Source organism: Trichomycterus rosablanca, chromosome 20 (assembly GCF_030014385.1).
Source record: "Trichomycterus rosablanca isolate fTriRos1 chromosome 20, fTriRos1.hap1, whole genome shotgun sequence".
Classification (NCBI taxonomy): Eukaryota; Metazoa; Chordata; class Actinopteri; order Siluriformes; family Trichomycteridae; genus Trichomycterus; species Trichomycterus rosablanca.
This window is the reverse complement of record NC_086007.1, coordinates 14,617,643-14,645,510: the sequence shown is the minus strand read 5'-3', so window position 1 is coordinate 14,645,510 and position 27,868 is coordinate 14,617,643. Positions and strand designations below refer to the sequence as shown.

Genomic DNA, 27,868 nt, shown 5'->3' with positions numbered 1-27,868 from the left:
CAATTACTGACTGTAGTCCATCTGTTTCTCTGCATGCTTTGTTAGCCCCCTTTTGTGCTGTTCTTTAATGGTCAGGACTCTCCCGGGACCACTACAGAGCAGGTATTATTTGGGTGGTGGGTCATTCTCAGCACTGCAGTGACACTGCAGTTATTGAACACCTCACTGTCACTGCTGGACTGAGAATAGTCCACCAACCAAAAATATCCAGCCAACAGCGCACCGTAGGCAGCGTAGGAGCGATCGTCTCTGACTTCACATCTACAAGGTGGACCAACTAGGTAGGAGTGTCTAATAGAGTGGACAGTGAGTGGACACGGTATTTAAAAACTTCTGTCTGATCCACTCATACCAGCACAACACACACTAACACAGTGTCAGTGTCACTGTAGTGCTGAGAACGATCCACCACCTAAATATACCTGCTCTGGATGATCCCGTGGTGTCCTGACCATTAAAAAACAGGGTGAAAGCAGGCTAAACAGGTACGTAGAAAAACAAATGGACTGCGGTCAGTAATTGTAGAACTACAAAGTGCTTCTATATGGTAAGTGGAGCTGATAAAATGTACAGTGAGTGTATACAATTGAAAAGATAGTAATAAATGGAAGTGATAATGGTGATTCCTTAATACGGACAGACATTTATACTATGCTTTAACATATCCTGAAAATGATGGGTGCTTCAAAAGAAAGTTTGATCCAAATAAAAAATACAGTTTGTGTTTGTACGATCAGTGAACTAGTTAGTTTGTAAGTTACATACGATTATATATAATGATTGGTTTACAACAAAACTAATATTATGAGTATTAATTCATTTCAAAAGCAATTTAAAGTGTATAAATTTAAGGTTAGGCTAAAATGGAAATCCCAACCGATTTGGGATTATTGACCTAATATTACGCCCATAGACATCTATGGGTGGATACTTTCTCATTCCACGTCATGCTATGAGAGACGTCCTCCAAATAACCTGTTGACCAACTGCACATTTAATATTAATACAAATATTTCAAATCATTAAGGTAACTTTTAGAAATAAATAACAAATTACGTATAATGCAGGGCACCTAAGACAAACACGGAAATGGAAAACTAAAATGAATACTGCATAGTTGTTCGATGCCTCAGGTGCATGGTAATCAGGTTTGATCGGTATTCCACACAGTGGGTTGTGAGTTGAAGTGTAAAGGCTACACTAGAACCATGCTTGGCTTGACCTTCCTGAGCATTTCTTCTTATCCATTCATCTAAAGAACAGCTCCGACCAGGATAAGAACTGATAAGAAACGTTGATGTTGTCTCTTGTACACAAGCGTGAGCTGGCTACAAACGTCAAGCTAAATTATAAAAACAGTACAAACGTTTTGTGAAGCCGATCATTGGTTTCTTATTAATGATTGTGTAAGAATTATTAAACAAGCTCATTATGTGCTGTCATCCCCCCTCCATAGCTGAAAAGGCCATTAGACAAACTATTCTTCTGATTTGTTTCATTTCAGAAGCAGTCACACAAGCAGACAGTGAGTGCATTGATGAGGAACACTCAAGCTAAAGCCAGTTTTTTTCAAGCCAAGAGCCTGATGGCACCATTCTCCGAACCCAGCAGCAATAGCCTCTTGGTGGGCAGAACTGCCAGGCTGGTGAGGGTCCCACGGAAGTTCTCAGAGCTGAGTTTGGTGTAGCTAGCTGGGCTGGCAGAGATGTCTAATATGGAGTACACTCCTATTTTGTTGGCTACAGTGCCCGCCACAATCTCAGCACCGTACAGGTCGAAGGCATGGATGGGGTCAGAAGGAGTCCTGAAGTGATGAAGAGGTTTGTGCTCCAGATCTTTCCACACCATCAGAGTATGATCAGTAGAGGAAGTGATCAGCAAATTTCCTTCTGCTGCCTGCAAAACATAGTTTGAAAACAGATTGAAAGATGTCAAATCAATGTTCAAGATTATTAGCTTCCATTTCCCAATGCAATCATGACACACACCCAGGGTTCTATTCACTGAACAGAGATGAATTCTTACAGAGCTTTACTGCTACACTGATCATGACTACATTGACTTGCAGGTCTTCCCAGGTCCACAAGAACACCACTGCAATGGTCGCTCAGGTGGCGTAAGGGTAAAATGCGCTAGCACACCAGAGCTGGGATTTTGAATACATCGTATCGGATCTCAGCTCTGCCATCCAGCTGGGCTGGCCAGCTACATGAACAACGATTGGCTGCTGTTCACAGGGTGGGATAAGTTGGACCAGGGTTTCTCATAACTGGTGCAATTACGACCATTATGACTGATGGTGCCTGCGCAGAGTTGAGGAATAATGTTGATCAGGGTGTGGCTCTCCGTGCACAAGGCTGATCCGCATATGAACTCGCCTCATGCAGGTGAAAAGATGCAGTCGGTACTGCACACGTGTCGGAGGGGCGTGTGTCAGTTGCGAAGCTCCTCAGTCAGCAGTGGAGGGTTGTATGGGTGGAGGTGAATCAGGGTAATTGAGACAATTGGGAGAAAAAATTGAGACAAAGAAAGGGGGAAAAAAAGACCACTGCAAACAATTAAAAAAGCAGTCGCATTCCTGTATTTGGACATATCCTAAATTATTATGGCCTAACGACAGGGTTAAATGATGATGGCAGCCATGGTGAGTACCCACCAACAGTGGTCCAAGGAGGAAGAAGCCATGAACCAATGACAGGTTATTGAGTGGCAAGACTCAGAGATTCCAGAGAATATGAAGACTCTGGCATCTGATATGGACCAATAAAAAAGCTACTGTTGCTCACATTGCTGACAGTTTTAATACTAGTGATGACGTAAATGCATCAAACCCATCTGTGCACTGGGCTGCATAGTTGCAGGCTAGTTTGAGTGTGCAATCTAACTCCCGTCCACCACTGAAAGCACCTACGATGGGCTAACATGCATCAGAACTGGACACTGAAGCAATAGTAGAAGGTCAACTGGTTGAAGAATCCAGGATCTCCAGGCTCACCTTGATGGCCGGGCACAAGTATAAGCATCAGCATGCACTGTAGGACCATAAACCTCATGACATACCAAAGTAGAAGGACCTGTTGGTAATGTGCTGGCACCAGATACCACAGGACTCAAACGGGTCACAGCTGTTTTGACAGCATATTAGGCAGGTGGTTGTGATATTTTGGCCCATCAGTGTGTGTGTGTGTGTGTGTGTGTGTGTGTGTGTGTGTGTGTGTGTGTGTGTATACACCTGTTAAATGCTGTAAATACACTGTTCAGCCATAACATTAAAACCACCTCCTTGTTTCTACACTCACTGTCCATGTTATCAGCTCCACTTACCATATAGAAGCACTTTGTAGTTCTGCAATTACTGACTGTAGTCCATCTGTTTCTCTGCATGCTTTGTTAGCCCCCTTTCATGCTGTTCTTTAATGGTCAGGAGTCTCCCGGGACCACTACAGAGTAGGTATTATTCTCAGCACTGCAGTGACACTGACATGGTGGTGGTGTGTTAGTGTGTGTTGTGCTGGTATGGGTGGATAAGACACAGCAATGCTGATGGAGTTTTTAAACACCTCACTGTCACTGCTGGACAGAGTAGTCCACCAACCAAAAATATCCAGCCAACAGCGCCCCGTGGGCAGCATCCTGTGACCACTGATGAAGGTCTAGAAGATGGCCAACTCAAACAGCAGCAATAAATGAGATATCGTCTATGACTTTACATCTACAAGGTGGACCAACTAAGTGTCTAATAGAGTGGACAGTGAGTGGACACGGTATTTAAAAACTCCAGCAGCGCTGCTATGTCTGATCCACTCATACCAGCACAACACACACTAACACACCACCACCATGTCAGTGTCACTGCAGTGCTAAGAATCACCCACCACCTAAATAATACCTGCATTGTGGTGGTCCTGACCATTGAAGAACAGAGTAAAAGCAGGCTAAAAAAGGTATGTAGAGAAATAGATGGACTACAGTCAGTAATTGTAACTACAGTGCTCCTATATGGTAAGTGGAGCTGATAAAATGGACATTGCGTGTAGAAACAAGGAGGTGGTCTTAATGTTATGGTTGATCAGTGTAAATATAAATGTAAATTAACCTACAACCTTAACCTAATGGAACAGAAAAAAACACACCTTGTAGATTACTGCTAGCATTGCTCAGAGCAGTGCTCACAATGAACAAACTATGTCCATATTTGACCAAACATGGGGTTGCAGGCATAGAAACCTTGACCCTAAATAATCGAGGTTAAATAAAGTTTGCTGTAGTCTGTTTTTGACCGCGTCTAAGCAAACTGACAGAGTACAACTTCTGCTCACACAGTGAAAAGCTCTTCACTCATTCTAAATTCATATAGTAAATAAGGTAAAAATGCTGGGCTTTGTTCTATAACTATCACCTAGACAAGTTCCTCCTATTCCTAAAGACAAAAAATCCTTTTGCTTGGATTTATTATAATAACATTGTTAGCAAATAGGAGATTTTTTTCAGTCCATTAATTATATTCCAAGGCATTTCTACTTAACAATAATCTTTAATTAATCTTCTTACTACACTAATACTAATATGTAGAACTTGTAAACAAACCGCTTTCCCAAATCTCCAACTCTAATGACTAAATGTCTGAACAATGTGGACCTTTGAGTTCCTCCTACTCACCACTGTTGAGATATCCAGTCAATAACTGACAGAGTTGCAGGCATGGAACTAATTCATCATGCATGTATGTGAGCTGTTCATATACACACACTGATAGGCCAATATATCACAACCACTTGCCTAATATGCTTTAATATAAATCCTTCTCTGCATGGTTTGGCTCCCTTTTATTTCCCTAACATGCTCCTGTAGTGGTCAGTATCTATCGAAAGTGGGGGGAACAGTGGTACACCGGCGACAGGATCATGGGCGGCCAAGTGTCACTGATGCACGCGGGGGGCGAAGGCTGGCCCGTGTGGTCCGATCCTACAGACGAGCTACTGTAGCTCAAACTGCTGAAGAAGTTAATGTTGGTTCTGATAGAAAGGTGTCAGAATACACAGTGCATCGCAGTTTGTTGCGTATGGGGCTGCATAGCCGCAGAGTCAGGGTGCCCATGCCGTGCCCGGTCCACCGCCGAAAGCATCAGAACTGGACCTCTTTCAGCAGGATAATGCGCCCTGCCACAAAGCAAAAATGGTTCAGGAATGGTTTGAAAAGCACAACGACGAGTCTGAGGTGTTGACTTGGCCTCCAAATTCCCCAGATCTCAAGCTAATCGAGCATCTGTGGGATGTTCTAGACCAGGGGTGCCCAAATAATTCCTTATAAGGGGCCAAAATTTAATCTCAGTGAGGGGCCACGGGCCAAAACTAAAAGTTATTTTAACTAGGGCTGGGCGATATTGCAAAAAAAAAAAAAAGATTCTGATTGTGTTTTTTTGTTGTTGTTGTTGTTTTTGTATAATGCAATTGAAAAAAAAAACTGTTTTTGCATTTTAATTTAAAAGACTGCAGAAGTGTAAAAATAGTAACAGCACCACCTATAATTATCTTTTCAAGGGACTCAAACTTTATAACAATAACAATATAACAATTAACAATAAACAGAAATCTTAATTAGCTATATGCTTTTTAGGAACAGCTCACAAACAACTCACTTTAAGTAATTTGCAGCAGAACCTCCTTACATTAAGAAAAGTGCAAAGCTACAAAAAGTTCTTTACAGATTTCTTAAAAGAAACACAAGCCTGTTTACTGTTTTCACCAATGAAGTTAGTGTATCAGTATCTACACTGGGGGACCACAAGTAATCACTCAGCTTTCATTTTGTCCCCTTGTGATTGGGGGGTGGATGGAGGGGCACATTCCGCTTCTAACAATATTGACTACAACTCCCATGCTCCCACAGACTGTCACGTGACTACCACAAGTCCCCGGTCAGTCAATTCTGATCGGTCCTCCCACTCCGGAGTTTTGATTCAGTTCAGCTGTGTTCGATTCCATGAATCTTAATTAAACTCTTCTGTTTGTGAGTCTCGTTGTGAAGTTTTGCCGATCGTGTTTGCGCTCCTTATTTCTGAATCTAACTATTACCGTGTATGACCCTTGTTGTCTTCCGTTTACTGTTTTTACTCTTTTGATATTAAACTGACATGTTGGTATTTTAATTAAAATATAAAGTATGTAAACAATCGCGATTGTCACATTTCTAACATCGTGTGAAAACGTTCATTCGAATTAATCGTGAAAGTCGCCCACCCTAATTTTAATATTGCATTAAATTTAAAAATATCACGTTTTTGTTGTTAAATAAAACACTACTGTTTATTCTAATTAACAGTGCTTTTATTTATTTCAACGGATGATAGATGTTTCTTTTTAGGAGCAAAAATATTTGAACAAATGTAAATTTGTAAAGAAAAACATGCAAAGCAAAATATATACTGTATATATACGTATATATCATCAATATTCAAATATTCAATATATTCACCTTTCCTCGCCACTGTACTTTGAGAACAGGTGTGCATGTTTTGTTTCGTAATGCTGACGGATGTTGTACTCCTTTAGTGCAGCCACTCTCTATCCGCAGATGAGGCAAACTGCGGTTTAATCTATTTCGGTGAAAAAATATTCAAACTGTTTTTAAATGTTCGTTTATCCAATGCCACTGCCTCATACGCTCCATGATTAACAGCCTCACTCGTGTCATCATGTCTGCTGACAGGAGCTCCACAGCGCCCCCCTCTCCTATCCACTGTCTCATGTAAAATTGTGGTCAGCCAATGAATTGCAGCTAGCGTTATAGGCAGTTCAACACTGTTAAAAGAAATTCCCAGCTACTGACAAAAGTAAGCGCTCCTTTGATCTAGTGAGGCGGGCCAGAAAAAAGAGACGGCGGGCCAAGTTTGGGCCCCAAATTGGGCAGCCCTGTTCTAGACAAACAACTCCAATCCATGGAGGCCCCACCTCACAACTTACAGGAGTTAAAGGATCTACTGCTAAAATCTTGGTGCCAGATACCACAGCACACCTTCAGAGGTCTAGTGCAGTCTATGCCCCGACGGGTCTAGGGGCTGTTTGGCAGCAAAAGGGGGACAACGAATTATTAGGAATGTGGTCATAATGTTATGCCTCATTGGTGCACACACACACATATATATATGAATATGTTCACATATACTTTATATAATTTTTATAACTTTAATTCTTCATGTTATTTGACATTTTGGTTAATCAACATGCTGTTTATGTTCTGTGGTTGTTAAAAGGCACATAAAAATAAAATATAATAATAATTATAATTATTATTATAGCCATTGGGAAGGGCACACTCAGTGCCTGTCCCAATCCCAGATAAAGATAGGAGAGTTGTGTCAGGGAGGGCATCCAGTGTTAAAACTGTATGCGGACCAGTACTATGTGGCGACCCCTATAGGGGGTACTGCGGCTACTCTTTTAAGAAATATGCATCCTGTAAAGGTTGCACAAGTAGCAAAACATCCACTGCTGAGGTAGGTGGACAACATAAAATGTATACTTTTTTCCGCAAACAGGACTGTAAATAATTAATCATAATTAATCAATGTGTTCAACTCTTAAGCTTATGGAAAATGAGTGTCTATTATAGTGGCGGATGAACACCAGATCAGTTTGATGCGCCAATGATACAGGCATCGAACGTAATTCCAAAGGGTTCACAAAGTTTTCCTTCCAAATGGACTTCTACACACCTTCATTTGCAGTATATCTCCCTCGTGAGCAGGCCATCCTCGCAGCACCAGTCCGGTACGCGCATCCAGCAGCACTACGAATCCAGAGGAGAATCCAACTGCTACAGTCCTGCCTCCAGGACTCACAGAAAGGCAGCGGATCAGACCTGCACTTATGTTATTATAGGCCAGCCGGAACTCATGCTGAAAAGAAAAAAGAAATAAGAAAATGGACAGTAAGCATCAGCATCAATTCTATTGACTTCCGACCTTTTACAGACACAGGGATGACCTAAGAATGGTGAGTGTACCTGTAGGCCAGGCTTGCGTGGGTCTATAAAGCGGAGGACAGAATCTGTACTGGCAAATACCACGCTGCAGTGGGGAGGCGGCATAGCAGTCACGGCCGTAATGGGATTCTTCCCGTCCAGTGCTTCATAGGAACGAATCTGCTTGCCTAAAAGAGAAAAAAACAGTAACAGTGATTAAGCAGTTGGATGACTGTACCATATAGACAGATCACTTATCTACAGAACAAGCAGGTAAATACACTGATCAGCCATAATATAAAAACCACCTCCTTGTTTCACTCACTGTGTTGTGCTGGTATGAGTGGATAAGACACAGCAAAGCTAATGGAGTTTATAAATACCTCACCGTCACTGCTGGACTGAGAGTAGTCCACCAACCAAAAATATCCAGCCAACAGTGCCCCGTGGGCAGCGGCCTGTGACCACTGATGAAGGTCTAGAAGATGACCAACTCAAACAGCAGCAATAAATGAGCGATCGTCTCTGACTTTACATCTACAAGATGAACCAACTAGGTAGGAGTGTCTAATAGAGTGGACAGTGAGTGGACACGGTATTTAAAAACTACAGCAGCGCTGCTGTGTCTGATCCACTCATACCAGCACAACACACACTAACACACCACCACCATGTCAGCGTCACTGCAGTGCTGTGCTGAGAATGATCCACCACCCAAATAATACATACTCTGTGGTGGTCCTGACCATTGAAGAACAGGGTGAAAGGGGGCTAACAAATATGCAGAGCAACAGATGGACTACAGTCAGTAATTGTAGAACTACAAAGTGCTCCTATATGGTAAGTGGAGCTGAGAAAATGGACAGTGAGTGTAGAAACAAGGAGGTGGTCTTAATGTTATGGCTGATCGGTGTATAAGCAGGCAATAATGTTTTATTACTTTTTTTTATAATCATTTTATTTGTTTTTAACCAACTTTTATAATAGTTGTATTGCAGATGCAGCACATATTTTATAGACAGTAAAAGCACTGGGCAGTATTTATTTATTTGGGGTTTAAGGCCATGTTTAACACATACTGTATGTGTCATTTAATAGCAAAATAGGTTCCTGTCCGTTTCCACTAGACACTAGACAAGTGCTTTCTTTGAGTTATTTAATATACACTATATGTACAAAAGTATTGAGACACGCCTTCTAATTTTGGAATACATTTGCTTCAGCCACAACAATTGCACAGGTGTAATAAATCAACTATATAAAGGAAATTTTATAATTACAACTTTGCAGCAACAGTTTATAGAAGGCTCTTCACTGTTCCAACATGTGCCTCTGTGCACAAAGCATGATCTATAAAGATGTGAAGAGAAGCTTGCACAAAGTCCTGACCTGTGCCCCACTGAACAGCTTTGGAATGAACTGGAACATTAAATGAGGCTTTCTTGACCAACATTAGTGCCAAGCCATACAGATGCTTTTTTGACTAAATGGGCACAAAGTCTTGTAAAAAGCCTACTCAGAAAAGTGGCTGTTACAGCTGAAAAGATCACATAGATGTCATGCTATTTGTTTTGAAATGGGATGTCCAACAAGCTCATGGTCAGCTGTCAGAATACTTTCGGCCATACAGTGTACTTCATGTGCGTCTATATTCACTTTAGTTGTACACACAAGGTCTATTGAGTTCATTAATATACACAAAGAGCAATTTAATTAAAATTAAAACCAAAGATGATAAAATACTACTTTGAAAAACAGTATGTACACAATATTAAAATATATACACAGTGTAGTTGACTGCATTTGAATCCCTTGACTTCTTGTGAACTTAACTGTGTTGTGTTTTGATTTTGGATGTATATATTTGGCATTTCACCCATCAATCTACAATTAATCACCCATAATGACTAAGTGAAAGCATGATTTATTTATTAGGATTTTAACGTCATGTTTTACACTCTTTTGGTTACATTCATGACAGGACAGGTAGGACTGGTTACATAAGATTCATCAGTTCAAGTGTTTATTGTCAAACACAATAACGGACAATTTTGTATCTCCAATTCACCTCACTTGCATGTCTTTGGACTGTGGGAGGAAACCGGAGCGCCCGGAGGAAACCCACGCAGACACAGGGAGAACATGAAAAGTCACACAGAAAGGACCTGGACCGCTCAACCTTGTAATCGAACCCAGGACCTTCTTGCTGTGAAGCGACAGTGCTACCCACTGAGCCAATGTGCTGCCTGAAAACATTTTTCGAGTTTTCGAGTTTAAAAACATGTCTTAAAATTAAAAACTACACCTGGGTGTCAGCAGTCTAATACCCTAGCATACCACTGTGGACTGTTCAAACCTCAGCAGAGCCACTAAACTGACCAGGCATCAGCACAAACTCAGTTTGTCATGTTTAATAGAGACCAAACAGGGTCTCTTCCTGCTGCCACTGCAAAGCTTATGATCCCAAGAACGGCATCAAGATTATGGGGCTGTTTCTCTGCAGTCAATAACTCCTGCTGCATTTTTAATAAATCTGATTATTTGGTTGTTGAATATTAAATTGAATGGGCACATACTTAAACTTAATGAAAAAAAAAAAACTGACTAGGAAAGTGACCCCCCATTTATCGCTGCAACATTGCTAATGAGATATTATAATAATTATTATATTATAAATAGACATACTAAATATAATTGCAATCTGTATTGCAAATACATAAATACATGATAGCTTGATTAGGATTTCAACAGAACTGTTGTGTTCTTACCAGTGAACTGGTCCCATAGGTGCACCGTGCCATCACAGCTGACTACCTGCTGTAACGCCTCCAGCTGTGTCACACAAAACACAGACTTACGGTGGTCTGTGTAGGTCAGCCGGGGCTCCACCTCTCGAGTTCCGTCACCATAATTATACAGCGGCCAGAGCTTTACAGTTTTGTCTTTGCTAGAAGACAAAAAGTAGTCCTCACCCGCTAGAGGAGCCAGACACTTAATTGTGCCGGAGTGGCCCAAAAAGTTCTGCAGGCGGATCTGGTGAAAATGGAAATGTGGGTCCTGCTGATTAATCCCGATCTCATATTGCCAGTATGCCAGCCAGTTTCCTTGCAGAGATCGACCACTACGTGGGAGCTCTTGCTTTAGGGCACTGTCCTCTGGAGTGTGACCAAGTACCCAGGAGGATGAAGACATTGAGAAAGCGGGGCCCACCGATGTAGAGGCGAACGTGGAGGCGGTGAGGCTTGAGGGTGTAGGCCGCCCCCAGATGTCCAGAGAAGACTGACTAGGGCTTCCACCGGGCTCAGTGTCCCGTGCTACCTGGATCCGGTTTCCTACCAAGTGGCTACCGAAGGTGCCAGATTCAGGCAGAGTGTCCCCACCAAGAGGAGTAGATGTGGACGACGGGGCTGGGAAAGGGCTGCGACCTAACTGGTGGCTTTGGCTTGGGGAGAAGCCAACAGAGGAAGTTGCTACGTGTGCTTTTTGACCACAAGCTGGATTGGACTCTGAGATTCTTGGACTTGCTCGGTCATGGTAGGATTGAGCCATCCCCCAAACCAATTCGTGGTTTGGAACTAGTTTTTGAATGACTGCGTCCCCTAAGAACAAAAGTGAAAACAGGTCAGTAATTAGTATTAATTAATGCTTTTATTGTATCATAGCACAATAACAGGGGGTGAAGGGTCATACCGATGAGACAGTACAAAGGGATGTAGGAGGCATATGCCATCTCTGGGTTGAACACAGCTTGAAGTTCTTCCAGGACCCCCAGCTCACAGGTCACCTCTGTTCCTTCTGGAGTGCAAATATCAATGTATGTGTACTCTCCAACCTCTCTTCGGGGACCACTCTCAATCTGCACAGCAAGACGATACCAGAATTTAACACTATTTTACATCTATGAAACAAATGAGTATTTAAAGTGCCAATGAAAGAAATAAAGAGTAACATTCTTGTAGAGGAGGGGGTTATACCCTCCAACAGAGCCGTGGATAGAGAGAGTTGCGACACTCCTTGATCTCGCCGCCACGCGGTCACGTGGTTCATGTAACCCTCCAATAGTTCCAAACAAACCCGGAGCTGTCATGTTCTCATATGGGACAGGCAGCAGTGAATGAAATATTAAACGCTAAATAATAAACATTCGTACAATTTCTGGGTATTTTCAACTGCCTTTACATGTACTGCATCTGCTTTAATGTCAATTTGGTATATGAAGTGGAAGATTGATGTTTATAATGACTTGTTAATAGGTCGTTCTTGTTAACACACAGTACATTATATTAGCATACATTACATAATGCCATATCATTAAGTAGTAGAGACAATATACAGTACAGAGATTAAACGTTTTTTTTGTTTTGTTTTTTGCATAAACTAATCTCCCTTCACTTTCCTGAGGATTCATAATAATAATAAGCATTTTGGTTAAACACTAAGCCATGTGGCTGGATTCATAAGGTGTACCTGCACTGAATGAACAGATTCATAAACACACTACCGTACCTTTAACATTATAGTGCAGGTACATGAAATAGCATGAATTCATGTCTTATTTCATGAGTGGTTAATAATTGATTCCTACATGTAATACATTAATGAATTCATTATGAATATGCACTAGTTCATTTTGTCTAATGTAAGTGGTGGACAAGGTACACAAACCATGCAGTTGAGTTAAAGTAGAGATATCCTAGGTAAAATATTACTCCAGTAAAAGTAGTAGTAAAAGTAAAAATACTCTTTACCTCCACTAAAGTACTAAACTAAATTTACCTTCAAATGTACTTAAGTATGAAAGTAAAAGTAACATGATTTATTGTGGCTCTAATGTTTTATGATAATTTCTGTAACAAGACTCTTGATTAATCAACTCATTTTAGGTGAAAAGACTCTAGTGTCATTAATTTAGCTTAACTGACTAAGCTAAATTCAGTTATACCTATTAATTAAGATAAACATGTAACATTTAGTGCTGAGCAAATGCTAAACAATAACAGTATTAAGTATATTAATGACATTAAATTTATTATTTTTTTAAAACAAAGCAACATACAACTAAAAATGCTTGATAAGTAGTGGAAATGAATGGGGCTCTATGGGATGTTTGGAACTATTCAGAGCTCCACAACCCGGAAGCTGCGCAGAAAAATGTCCCGCCCCCGTTACAACGGTTCCCTATGGAAGTGTCGCCACTCTGTTCTCTCTACCGCTCTGTCCTCCAAAGGAAACACTGGTTGAGGCGGCAAACCAAAGGAATGTTGTATTCCAAAAACAAATACACAGAGAGAGGTTCCTCATTACATTGTTAATTTAATACAGCTTTCTTTGAAAGATGGACATGGTTGCCATGAAATAGCTGTGTAGTATTACTCAAATGCAGTGTTCAAATGCTGTGATCAAATGCTGGGTACAAAGCAAACGTCAATACCAATGCCAAACTTTCAGGAGAACTTCCATACCACCCGTTTGGGCTCTCCTTGCGCTTTAAATCTGGTGAAGCCGAGTGATGTCACATTTGCATGTTTTCAGGTGGAATCAATGGACTCCCGTACAATTCTAAAATAATTAACCCTTTTATGGCTGATTTTGATCAGATTCTAATTCCCTGTTGTGACGTTAAATTTGTTACCACAGAAACACAACAGGGGCGGCTCGGTGGGTAGCACTGCCGCCTCACAGCAAGAAGGTCCTGGGTTCGATCCCCAGGCGGGGCGGTCCGGGTCCTTTCTGTGCGGAGTTTGCATGTTCTCCCCATGTCTGTGTGGGTTTCCTCCCACAGTCCAAAAACATGCAGTCAGGTTAATTGGAGACACTGAATTGCCCTACGGGTGGAATGGGTGTGTGTATGTGTGTCTGTACTGCGATGGACTGGCGCCCCGTCCAGGGCAAAATAAGAACCATGGAATTGTGAGAAAAATATGGCATGGCAACTGGTAGGTTGTGAAATCATGAGACCGGTTTTGCATTTTATATAGCAATCCCATGTTAATTAATCTTGGAATCACTTGAACGGCAACATGAAATGTCCCAACTGATTAAAATAATTAAGTTTCATTAACCCGTCCTGTTTTATCTTCTTATGTACAAATGACGACCACTGACAGATATTTCATTTTAAACCACAACACACCGAATACAAAACTACATGATTATTCTGCCAAAATTGTTAGTTAATATTGTGTATTGTTTTTAAGCTTGCCTCTCAGTAAGTGGTATTGCCATGCATCATGTGAAAGGCAGAGACAGAGTGGTAAGCGGCAATATGCACCCAGCCTTGCGGTGAACAAAGCGCACAGTGCTTATCATGTGACAGCAGCTGTAAGTATTTGTTCTGCTAATCTGGCCCTGTCTCAAATTACACACTACACAGAGTGACTTCTAATCACTGGTAGTGCAATAGTTTGTAAGCAGTTGAGAATGCTGTCAAATTATAAATATACATTTGGAATTACAAGTGGTAGTGGTAGTAATTTAATTGGCTGTTTTGACATCTGAAGGGGAAGTGCATCAAGTTGCATCAGAGTAATACAACTTCCTGTGGAGGAAGTACCAACTGTAGCCATCTACCAGCTAAAACTTTACACAACATACACTGATCAGCCATAACATTAAAACCACCTCCTTGTTTCTACACTCACTGTCCATTTTATCAGCTCCACTTACCATATAGAAGCACTTTGTAGTTCTACAATTACCGACTGTAGTCCATCTGTTTCTCTGCATGCTTTGTTAGCCCGCTTTCATGCTGTTCTTCAATGGTCAGGACCCCCACAGGACCACTACAGAGCAGGTATTATTTAGGTGGTGGATGATTCTCAGCACTGCAGTGACACTGACATGGTGGTGGTGTGTTAGTGTGTAATGTGCTGGTATGAGTAGATAAGACACAGCAGCGCTGCTGAAGTTTTTAAATACCGTGTCCACTCACTGTCCACTCTGTTAGACACTCCTACCTAGTTGGTCCACCTTGTAGATGTAAAGTCAGAGACGATCGCTCATCTATTACTGCTGTTTGAGTTGGTCATCTTTGAGATCTTCATCAGTGGTCACAGGACGCTGCCCACGGGGCGCTGTTGGCTGGATATTTTTGGTTGGTGGACCATTCTCAGTCAAGCAGTGACAGTGAGGTGTTTAAAAACTCCAGCAGCGCTGCTGTGTCTTATCCATTCATACCAGCACAACACACACTAACACACCACCACCATGTCAGTGTCTCTGCAGTGCTGAGAATGATCCACCACCCAAATAATACCTGCTATGTAAAGGTCCCGTGGGGGTCGTGATCATTAAAGAACAGGGTGAAAGGAGGCTAAAAAAGCATGCAGAGAAACAGATGGACTACAGTCAGTAATTGTAGAACTACAAAGTGCTTCTATATGGTAAGTGGAGCTGATAAAATGGACAGTGAGTGTAGAAACAAGAAGGTGGTTTTTATGTTATGGCTGATGGTTGGTGTACAATCTAATTATGAATTACTCCAGGGACATGTAGTAGTCAGGAGAGGACAAGCAAAGCAAGACAGGCAAATAAAACTAACAAACTAAGAGCTATGCAAGCATCAAACCCTGCTGTACAGTGAATCCATAACAGGAGGCCTTGTACTGAAACCTTGTGTTAAACAGCATGGTTCTAGAATGAGTTGACCTTTTGTTACCTGGTTCTGCAGGCTGTGTAGCAAAGAGAAGACTTGAAAGAACTTGCAGAGTGTGTTTGCCATGTGTTGCTGCACCATCTCCCTGCCAATCCGCAGACAGATCAGCGCTATTAGGCTCAGAGTCTTCAAACACAGAGCGGAACGTGTCTGCACTCCACTGGGAAAGCTGCGCATACAGAACCAGCCACATCAACAGAAGTAATAGTCATACTGCAGGTCTATTGCCTGAATACAGGTCACATGAAAAACACAACCTGGATGAAGTGAAAGACTTTACCCCATTTCAGGTGAGGTGAGCAGATCAAGCAGGGGTAGTAGTACATCCTGATTGATCTTCATCAGCATGTCCATTAGTGTGGTGTCTGACAGGAAAACTATAATCTTTTGAGTCAGCACAACTGCACCTAGAAGGCCTGCCTCCTTACGGGTGTTCAGGCGGCAGGAGGAGGGAGGAGAGACCTGGAAAGAGCAAACACGTCAGTACAATCATGGTATGAAATGACTGAAGGTTGATTTTGTCATCAAATGATCGTTAAAGTGGTGTATCTTCATGGCTATTAATGTTTTAAACTGAAGAATTACATGAAAGCAAATTCAACGCAGCCACAGACATCTCAGAGGTTTAATACTAATCCCCAAACAGACGTTATAGTATGTATGAGCCAGATGTTCAGGGTAGAAGACTGTAATCCGCAGGGCAACAACACCAAGTATGCCAGTCAGCAGCTACACCGCCAAAAACATCATGTGAGCCCTTTCAGCAAAACAGCTACGTTTCTGACAGCCAAAGCATAACAACGTGATTGGTCGTTGATTGCATAACTTTGTATATATTAACTGTAGTCTGCAGTGTATACACAATGTGATCAAAAGACTGTGGACACTCCTAATTATTTAGCTCAGGTGTTTCAGCTAACAGGTGTATACATATTTATTTCATGAAATAAAAAATAAGCATTTAACTTTGACAACAGTTAAGAATTTTTAATTATTTTATTTTATTAAGACTTTAACGTCACTTTGATTACATTCATGACAGAACAGGTAGTTACTGGTAGTTTAATTTAATGTTGAACACAGGCACAGGGCAGTGATAGCTCAGTGGTTAAGGTACTGGACTAGTAAACAGAAGGTTGCCGGTTCAAGCCCCGCCACCACCAAGTTGCCACTGTTGGGTCCCTGAGCAAGGCCCTTAACCCTCAATTGCTCATCGTGTTCAGCTCATTGTGTAAGTCGCTTTGGATAAAGGCGTCTGCTAAATGCTGAAAATGTAGAATGTAGGCACAGAAAACTTTGTATCTCCAATTCGCCTCACCTGCATGTCTTAGGACTGTGGGAAAAAACCAAAGCTCCCGGAGAAAACCCACGCAGACACAAAAAGAACATGCAAACTCCACATAGAAAGGACCTGGACCGCTCCACCTGGAAATCGAACCCAGGACCTTCTTGCTGTGAGGCGACAGTGCTACCCACCGAGCCACCCAACATTTAAGAAAATGCCTTTTAAATGTCTAAAAAGTCATGGTTTGATGATTTTGGTGAGGAGGATCTACAGTGACCTGCACAGAACCTTGATTTCATACCCATTAACAATGCTTGAGGCTGCTAAAGCTGCAAATGGCTATTAATGTCGTTGGATGCAGAATGGGCATCCAGACAAGCTTATGGTCAGGTGTTGACATACTTTTAGATATATACTGCATTTATCATTACAAAAATGGCCATTCATTTTGTATAAGCATAATATGTAGTGTGTGTCTGGTTGTTTATCCTACATTCTTTACAGTACGTAAAAGTTTGTGTCTTTCTGACTCATAAATCATTTAAACCTTTGGCCAAATTTGGTTTGAATCATGGGAAAACACATTCTACCGTTCTACAGTTGCATTTTTCACATATTAATGAATCACATTTATTAACCATTTATAGTCCAAGCTGAAAATAACATGTGAACCTCAGTCTTCTGCTGCTGAGGATCCCGATTGTGTCCGAGGAGGGTATATTTGCCTGTCCCACACCTTTCAACGCAGTCCCTCGACCCCTTCTTTTTCGCCCGCGCCTCAAAGGATACGCACAGGAGGTCGGATATCGTGCACGAAGAGACACGTACCGATCTCCATGCTCCTCCACTTAGGCACAGGCGCCTCGGGCTACTAACCAGGGTCCTTGCACAACGTTTGAAGACCCCACTAACTAATTAGTCAGGGCTTTTCCAACCAAGCAGACTTGATGGCCAATTTTGTCCACCAACTGTGGCTGCTAGAGGTCGCCCAGTCGATTGCTAGATTTCAACAGGGGAGTTCACAATCTCAGCACCGGGGAGTTCACAATCTCAGCGCCACCGGGGTTCAGAATACAGTTTTTGTGCGTTTTGTCTAATATGACTTGACATATACACTAATTGTAATTGAATCTAAGGTCCAAGTAATTCCAAAGGGTTGACAAACATTCTTCTTTAACTACAGCATATCTTTTATCTTTGTATCATCCTAGTTTGGGCCAAAATGTGCAAGTGCACAACACCAACAAGGCATACTGGTAAAGGTAGTATTGAACAAAATCTTACCAGATAACCAATGTAAGGCAAGTACTGATAGGTCAGAACAGGTTCTCCATAGAGATGTGCTATGTAGATGAGACAATCAAGAACCGCCTTTGCTGTCTGGTCACCAACTACTGGTTTCTTTTCATACACACTTCCTACACTTTCAAGGCTACTGTCTTCATTAGCAGACGGCACAAACTGGTGTTTCTCAGGTCCTTTTGAGAGAGAGAGAGAGAGAGAGAGAGAGAGAGAGAGAGAGAGAGAGAAGAGCATTACTAAATTAGGACATCAAGAAAATCAAGCTTGCAGGACAAAAAGGGAAATATTTTGAATGGTTCAACAAATAAGTGGCACTGTAGTCAAGTGGTTTTCAAACTTTTTTTAAGCGACCCAAATTTTGTCCATGATTTTTACCGTGACCCACATTTTGTCCATGATTTTTACCGTGACCCAAGCAACATAAACAATGAATTAAAACAAAACTAAATATACCTACTTAATAAAAACCATGGCAATATGGTCCCACTGTGGTTTACAATATGTAACATAAACCCCCCCACATGTTCAAGTACAAGTTCATTTCATGTTTTTGTGCCTGTTCAAATGAATTGATATAGTCGCTCAGGTGGCGCAGCGGTAAAAACACATGCTGGAACCAGAGCTGGGATCTCGAATACATCGTATCGAGTCTCAGCTCTGCCTGCCGGCTGGGCTGACCGGCCACATGAACAACGATTGGCCTGTTGTTCAGACAGGGGTGGGATATTTAAAAAAGCCGGATAGGGACTCTCTCATAACTAATGCAATTACGACCTCTGCTGGCTGATTGATGGCGCCTGCACAGAGATGGGAAAAGAGTGCTGTCGGGGTGTGTCTCTCCGTACACAGTGCTGAAGTGTAGGTGACAAGATGCGTACGACTGCTGCCCACGTGTCGGAGGGGGCGTGGGTTAGCTTTGTTCTCCTCAATCAGACATCGGTGGAGAGGAAGCATGACGCAATCGGGCAATTGGACGCGCTAAAAGGGAGAAAATGCATAAACAAAAAAAATTGATATAATTATTATTGAAACAATGGCTGAACAGGATTCCAGGTCGCTGGGCAATTACGAACTCTGCCAACCAGATGGCAATGGCAATGGAATTGTGCTGCTCTCCGCACGTAATACTGCATTCTGTGAGACCCCAGCCCTGACAAATAAAAAGAAGAGATTATTGTGCACGTGCTGAAGGGGGTGGCGGCAACAGCAAGAGAGATAAGCTCCTATTGGCCACAACAAATTTGGTAAAAAAAAAAAAGGAAAAAAACTAAATTGTGGACACCACTCTAAATTATTAAATGCAGGTAGTTTAGCCACACCCACAGTAAACAGAAGTACTAAATGAACAGTACTACCCATGGTTTTAAAATAATGTGCAACAAGGTCATAGTCAGGTACCCACCTGTGGCACATTTTTAGGAGCTCTAATATGGGAAGATAATTAAATAAATAAAGAAAAAAATAAAAATTACAACATCCCTAGCAAAAGGTGCAAATTAGTAGCATGTTAGTCTTGTTAGTCTTGCACAACTAAGCTAAATGTTGTAGTGGCAATCATACTGTCTGTTTCTCTTTTCGTACTGCTTAGCACCGCGTCTGACTGAACAAAATCATGATGGAGCGTAATCACTACCAGCATAAATAGCATTCATATTAGATAATTATTTACATTTTGCTATAACACTTTCATCTGTTATTCCCAGACCATAGAACAGACCGGTAGAGCATTATCTCTTATTGAAACAACTTGTTTGGTTAACAAAACATTAGTGAGTAAGGAAGCAGTGATTATCTGATCAATTTTCAATCCTGAACCACCATTGCATATTCATTATAAGAGAGAGTACAGCCATTCTGTGTAGTGTGACCACTGAATGTTAATTAAAAATTAGACTTGGACCGGAAAGGGTAGACTTTTGATTTACCCAAATAAACCTGATGGATTTGCCCACCGGACATGAGGAAAGAATGATAGGGCAGCGCCAAACAGACGGAAAAAAAACCACACAAGTAGTTACGTGTAAGAACAGTTGGAATTGGTCAGGATTAGGGACGCAAATTTTGCCAATACCCTTTAACCAATAATCACCCATCATTAGTAGGTTAGACGGTTATCCAATAAACCTCAAGCTTCCCATCAAAGTATAGAACATATTGTTCATATCAACAAATCTTATTACAGTGTATTATAGTGAAAGTGAAATAAGAGATGCAGTCTGTGTCCTAGTTTTTCCTGGCAACATGAGTGGAGTTATTATATAATGATAAGCTGATTTCTGTCTTAATACTGCTGTATGATGCAAACTATTCTCACCATTTTTGTTAACAAATAATTAGGGCCCTACTAAATTACTAAATTCACAGGGAAATGTGCTTAATTTCACAAACCTCGTTTTTCAAAAATCACAGATTTAACTGACGTTAAAGAAAAGTGCCACATTTCACGGCAGTCATTAAATAACACTTATAAATTGAATGATGAAATAAATGGAAGCTACAATACACAGCACAGCCTACATTAACAGTTGAATGTAAACCTAAAACCTCCAAGGTTTCATGTTGTCTCAGGGACAAAAATTCTTGTTCGTGTTTTGACACACTCCCCTCTGCGTCCACAGAAATAGTTCTCACCTACCCAAGTAGTGTTTTTAGCTGCTTTACACTTCGACATCTTGGACATTTTGACTAACCAATTTCTAACTTAACTGTCGTAGAATTGTTAGGACCGCCTTATAGTGGAAATTAGCCAGTAAACATAACAAACATGAATGCGGGATATTCCGCTAGCATACCAGCGCCAATATTCTGAAGATTAGTGCCTGCAGCAGACACTAATTGGCCACCGTGTCTTGCTAAGGCGGGATGACCGGACTATGTGGGTGGGGTCTTCAAACACTGTGTAAAGACCCTGGTTAGCAGATAGAGGCGCCTGTGCCGAATGCATGGGCGAAAAAAGGGGTCCGCTAGGACTGCACAACCACAAGATCCCCAGCAGCGGAAGACAAATTGACTATGCTAAATTGGGTGAAAAATAGGAAGAAATGCATAAATAAATACAAAAAAAAAAAAAAGTTACATCGCTCAACTCAAAATTTTGAATTTGCACATTACACGGGAAAAGGCTTCGTCACACGGCCGTAAATTAGGTAGGGCCTTACATATAAGGTGTGCAGATCCACATGAGCAGAAATTTAAATCCAGAAAGGGTCCATATTGACACAAAACAGCCAAAGTCGAAAGCACTACATGTTTTTTTTTTTTTTTTTTACCCCTTTTTCTCCAACTTTTTAGCGCATCTCTCACTAATGCTGGTCCCCGCTCCTGATTGGGGACGACAAGGCTGCTCCATGCCCCCTCCGACACGTGCACAGCAATCGAACATCTTATCACCTACACTTGACGAGCGCAGTGTGGTACGGCGCTGTGTGCGGTGGGCCACACCCCCTACCGCACTCCTTCCCCATCTCCGTGCAGGCGCCACCAACCAGCCAGCAGAGGTCGTAATCGCACTAGTCTGAGAGAGAGACCCTATCCGGCTTTTAGTACCACCCCTTATCTGAACAACCGGCCAATCGTTGTTCATGTAGCCGCTCAGCCTTTAGCCGTCAAGGCTTCGATACAATGTATTCGAGATCCAGCTCTGGTTGCAGCGTGTGTTTTTACCGCTGCGCCACCTGAGCGGCCTGAAAGCACTACATGTTTGTCTGGGAGCAGGATTACAGGCTTTTTTTCTCACAGAGAAAGGGTATGTGTTGCGTCCAGGTCTAGACTGTACCAATACATGAGCAAGCTGACATCAGTTAAGGCCAACGTGTTTCTGATTCTTACCCATGTAGCAGGTTGTGAGTAGACGCAGCAAATTCCGAGCAACATATCGAGAGGTCACAGTGGGTCCCAGTTTAGCAGACAGCCATCTCACGGTCTTGCAAACAGTATCTGATATTAAAAGTATATAAAATGATTCATACAACACTTATTACTGTACATGTGTAATTATAACACTGTTATTGTACTCTCAATGACTTACCCAATAAAATCTTGTGTTCCTTCTCCTCAGAGTCCTCTGAAGGGTCATGCTCATCATCCTCGACGGCAATGTTTTTCTCGCATTCTTCCTGCACCATTCCATTCATGAAGTCACCCTCTAGAGTACCCACTGTGGCTTCAGACTCCTCTGTGCACCCAGAAAAAGTCAGTTCAGGACTGGGGACCTTCTGTACTGGGCCTTCTTTGTCCTCCACTGTTGCTTCTTCATCATCCAACTCTACTCCATCTTCTCCATCACTGGTCTGCTTTAGGTCCTGACTGCTGTCAGCAGACTTTAAACTTGCACGGTCTTTGCTAGAGTCTCCATCTCCAATGGACACCTCACTGGCACTACTCTTGTCACTTAGTTTTCCCACACTTAAAGATTCCTGGTCCTGGTCTTTATGTGCCGAGTTCTGGCTTTGCTGCTTGGAGGAAACACCAGCAGTTGGTCCAGATGAGCCATTATTGACATAAAAGCCATTCTGGAAATCCTCCCCGTCAGCCATAAAGACCTGGTCATTAAGACTGATGCCTGAAGAATAATCCACAAGTCCTGGGTCTCCAACCCCGACACCTCCACTACCGCCTGCACTGCTTCCTCCCACTTTGCCACCTGACGCAGCCGATGATGCCCTGTCATCCCCGCAATCAAAGTCTTCCTCTTCATCCCCCAAGCCACCCATGGCACCCCGTAATACTTTAAGACCGTCCCATTCGTTGCCTGTACCTGTCTGACAGCTCTCGAAACCGATGATGACCTGCAGCACGTGAGGTAGAAGGCTGGAAAGAAAAGCCTGTAAGCCAAGTCGCATGATGAGCTGTAGCACAAAACAGTCTGTGTAGAGGTAGAAACGTCCACGAAGGCAGCGGGGGTTTTCGTATACACCTACAAGGGGTTTTATTAAATATTTTGAGGCGTTGCGAGGCCCAAGGACACTGGAGACAGGCTCAAATAAGTACCAGGCAGCATAAACGGCGGTAGATTCCTCGGTCATCAAAGCCAGCACAAACGGTAGGAGGATCTCCAGTCCCTCAGCAGTAATATCGCCTTGTAAAAGAGATTGCAATTGCTGCCACAAGTTGAACACAATATCCCGACCCTGAATGCTGTTGATAGACTCGATCTTGTAGTGGTATGAGAAAATGAACCGATGCAGTGCTGGGAAATATTCAGGAAAAGGTAATGGTGAGAGAACAGGACTCAACAGCTGCCAGGGGTTTGGAGGAGGAAGACCCTCATAAATCGGGTCATATTTGAAAAGCAGTAGTTGGTAGGGGGAGTCAGACTTTAGTGATTCCGTCTTAGATTTGTGCTTCTGAATTTGCAAAAGGCTTTCAACAACATGATGAAGTGGCAATGGGACATCCCTAAGACTTGCAGAGCAAAGCTTTATTACTGCATCATAACGGCCACTCAAAGGTGTGTCTGGCTCATGACATCGCAGTTTTGAGGAATATAATATTTCTGCAATGAAAACACCTAAAGCTTGCATGTCTCTATGAAAGAGATCCGTAATGGACAAAGGTGCTTTTGATAATGTTCTTGATTCTTCTCGAACTGAACCTACTGCATTCTGAATTTCCACATGTAACCCTTTAACTAGGAAGTTATTGAGCTTTTCTAACTCTTCTAGGGGCTGCAAAGGTTTGAATCCCTCTGGTAGGCTTATTTTAAAATCAGAGTTAGCCTCCTGCTTTTTAACTGTGGATGCCCCTCTCTGAAGAATTGCACTCCTAATACCGAATCCCAGAGCGTTTGTTGTGCTGCTTGACGATTCTCCAGGAAAAGAACCATGAGAAGGAGATGCCAAACTTGTATGCTCTCCAACTGTCTTTCCTCCTGTAGGTATTGCACCAGGCCCTTGTATATTAGAGCTGACAGGGCCTGAAGTACTCAAGGAATCCAGAGCCTCTGTTCCTTGCTCGAGCTCTTCATCCCGGTCAACCATTGTCCAAGCACTAGATTCACATCCTGTTGCCTCTGGAACCATTCCATCGATGTCCACCGTTGCCTCGAGGAGAGGAATTTGCCAAGCTGACACACTGATGGGACCAAGATGGGGAGGTTCTGCTGGTGAATACTGATAAGGTGCAAGGCATGGCGGGTGAGGTTGCTCAAACAGTTGAACCACTCCATAGCTGGTTAGATGGGTGTGGTTATCCACCAAGTGCAGGCAAACATTTTTCGCCTTCACAGATTCTTTCCCAGACAGTTTGTAGCCAAAAGTAAGATCGATCCAGTTGTGCAGTTGCTGGGACACTTCGCGACTATCTAAAAGTTGTCTATGCACAGCAATAAATTCCTCAATGGAGCTGCACCATGATGGTACTTCAAGGTCTGACATGTCTGCATGAATGGACCTAAATATGGATGGATCTGTGTAGAATTCTGGTATGCATTCATCTGGAGTCCAGCTCTGTATACGTTCCATGCTGGATGGGTATTCGTTGGGCTCCCACTGGGAACGGACGTGGCTACAAAGTACAGATTTTGGTGTTTGTCTAGCTTTGTAGACATAGTAGGTGATGTCTGATAGAACGTCTGAAATATGATGTGGTACATGGAGATGATCTGACGTTCCTGGACCACTTGGACCAATAGATGCACCATGGTCAGAAGTGAAAACGCTTCCACCTCCCGCATTCAGTGCTGCCGCGAGGGCTTCTTTTGTCATTTCATAAGTAAAATCCAACTGCTTGTCACCTTTATTCAGGCGAAATTTTGACCTCCTGAGATCTCGGAATCTTCCATATGGCACGGTAAAATCTACTACCCACGGTAGAACTGGGTGATAGTTAGGGTCGCCCTCGCGTCGTCCAGCTAATCGGTTTAGTTCCATTAAATAATCAAAATTGCTGACTCGACCATGAACCCATTTTAGTACCAGAGATTTGAGATGATCCCGGCAATCCTGACAGTGCTGTTCTTTGAGCTGGCTTTTTAGATTTGAAGTATCTTTTGCATTTCTGGGTATTTCCATCACTGTTGAATCTAATTCTTCATAGTGTGCTAGAGAGATCCTTAGTCGACTGCAAAGCCGTTCGTCGACGGTTATGTCCTGCAAGGAAAGCTCTCCGCATGAGAGTCCCGATGCATGGCATTCACGCATTGCTATGAGCACTTGATACAAAATAAACAGCACTTTAGCATTGCTGTTAGCAAGCTTGGCTGGACTGTAAGTGACAATGTCATGAAGGGAGTATTGTGTGTATGAAAGAATGATGTACAACACCTCCCCTGACTCAAGCAAGGCTTCAGCTGGGACCACATTTGGACACGAATTGCTACTTTGCTTTGAAACTGTAGAGCTTAGAGTCAATGGACACTCTTTCTCTTTCTCTCTGGCTGGAGAGAGGGATGGTGACAACCGGTCGGTGGAGATAAATGCACAGCCAAACAGTTTCTGCAATGCTTGGCGAACTTCATCAACGGCCAATACCTGCTTTTGGCCTGTAGCTCCTGCGTATGGTTGCACATGGTTCAAATATGCTTCATGCCACAAATTCCTGTAAAAGCAAACAGGCATATTCTTATTTATACAAATATATAATCTTACCTTATTCAATTTAGTTTGTTTCAATTAAACAAAACACTATACCTGACGTTGCACTTTGCCACTTCCTGCATCTGGCCCATGAAAGCGTCTTGTGTGAAACCCTGCCTTTGGCAGCCTGGCTCCTTGGCAAGTTTGTACCCCAACTTGCTTTTCCTCAAGCCTTGGATGCAAACCCGAGTCCATCCCGGTGGCAATTTTACCTGAGAGCGCTGGAGGAGAGTGCGGATATCGCCATCACTGGTACAATCGTACCGAGCACAGCGAGTGACTCTTCTTTCTCTCAGTCCTATAACCCAGCGGGTTGACACAAGGGCCACCAGTTCATGAGGCCGTGAGCTGGGTCCGATCTGTCGGCGGTCGATTCCTAGGTCCCTCTCCAAAGTTGAGGCCAGCCAGTCCATGATGAGCTCTCGATGTCTAACCCCAAACGCAGCTCGACTTCTTTCCTCTCTGAGAGGAATATACAGACCCTACTATTCCCCCATCAGAAGCTTGTAAACTGGTGGGGCAGCTGCTTCATTAAACAATCAATTCCTATAAAAAGAAAAGAACAATATTTAATATATACACTGATCATCATGACCACCTCCTTGTTTCTACACTCACTGTCCATTTTATCAGCTCCACTTACCATACAGTACCACTTTGTAGTTCTACAATTACTGACTGTAGTCCATCTGTTTCTCTACATACCTTTTTAACCTGCTTTTACCCTGTTCTTCAATGGTCAGGACCCCCAAAAAACCACCACAGAAAAGGTATTGTTTAGGTGGTGGGTCATTCTCAGCACTGCAGTGACACAGAAATGATGGTGGTGTGTTAGTGTGTGTTGTGCTGGTAGTAGCAGATCAGACACAGCAGCGCTGCTGAAGTTTTTAAATACCGTGTCCACTCACTGTCCACTCTATTAGACACTCCTACCTAGTTGGTCCACCTTGCAGATGTAAAGTCAGAGACGATCGCTCATCTATTGCTGCTGTTTGAGTTGGTCATCTTCTAGACCTTCATCAGTGGTCACAGGACGCTGCCCATGGGGCGCTGTTGGCTGGTTATTTTTGATTGGTGGACTATTTTCAGTCCAGTAGGGACAGTGAGGCATTTAAAAACTCCAGCAGCGCTGCTGTGTCTAATCCACTCATAACAGCACAACACACACTAACACACCACCACCATGTCAGTGTCACTGCAGTGCTGAGAATGATCCACCACCTAAATAATACCTACTATGTAATGGTCCTGACCATTGAAAGACAGCATGAAAGAGGGCTAACAAAGCATGCAGAGAAACAGATGGACTACACTCAGTAATTGTAGAACTACAAAGTGCTTCTATATGGTAAGTGGAGCTGATAACATGGACAATGTGTGTAGAAACAAGGAGGTGGTTTTAATGTTATGGCTGATCGGTGTATATTGAATCTAATTCTATTTAATCTTAATATCCTCTAAACTGTTTAAGGAGGATTGGCGTATGTTTTGTTCCTCTTAATGTTTATGTAAAGCTGCTGTAAGAAGAATAAAATAATAAAAACAGGCTATACAAATAAATTTGCTTTGAACTTGGATGGCCAAAAGCAATTTAAGCAACAACCACATTTTAAATTTGTAAACCTATAGTAACTTTCAGAAGCAAAAGCAGATAGTTAAGAATTTGCAAATCATTCAATTCCCGAGATTAATCTAAGCCAAGAGTACAATACAACAGTAAACAATATGGTCAAAAGTATATGGACACCTGACTGTGAGCTTGTTTGACCTTTTATTCCAAAATCAACACTGATCAAACCTTCTTCATCATCTGATCACTGTTGTAAACATCAACAAACTAATTATATTTTGCATGTTTAGCTAGAATTCTACAAAAAGGTTGCAGGCTGAAGTATCTATAAAGCATGACAACATTTAAACCCTTAACAAACTACATAAATAAACCAGCACTTAGGTTAAACCGTGACTAAATGATTGACGGTTACTTCCCGTTAGCTAAAATGCTAACAGCTATTTACCTCAGGACTGCAGTCAGTAGTCAGAAACTGTTGTGTGTAACAGTTTGTCCCGCTGCTTCACGTTCCATGTTTG

At 42.3% G+C, this 27,868-nt stretch overlaps 1 protein-coding gene across 1 annotated transcript; it reads right to left on the bottom strand.

Annotated features, from left to right (window-relative positions):
- Positions 1–740: 740 nt before the first annotated feature.
- Positions 741–27,868, bottom strand: wdr81 (WD repeat domain 81). The gene is made up of 12 exons (XM_063017029.1): positions 27,796–27,868; positions 25,832–26,323; positions 22,231–25,739; positions 22,032–22,139; positions 18,186–18,379; positions 15,897–16,078; positions 15,620–15,785; positions 11,653–11,818; positions 10,731–11,561; positions 8,005–8,150; positions 7,715–7,897; positions 741–1,896 (listed from the first exon to the last, which is right to left on the bottom strand). Exons 2-12 carry the CDS (start codon positions 26,188–26,190, stop codon positions 1,570–1,572), a joined length of 6,171 nt encoding a protein of 2,056 aa, XP_062873099.1. The 5' UTR covers positions 26,191–26,323; positions 27,796–27,868; the 3' UTR covers positions 741–1,569.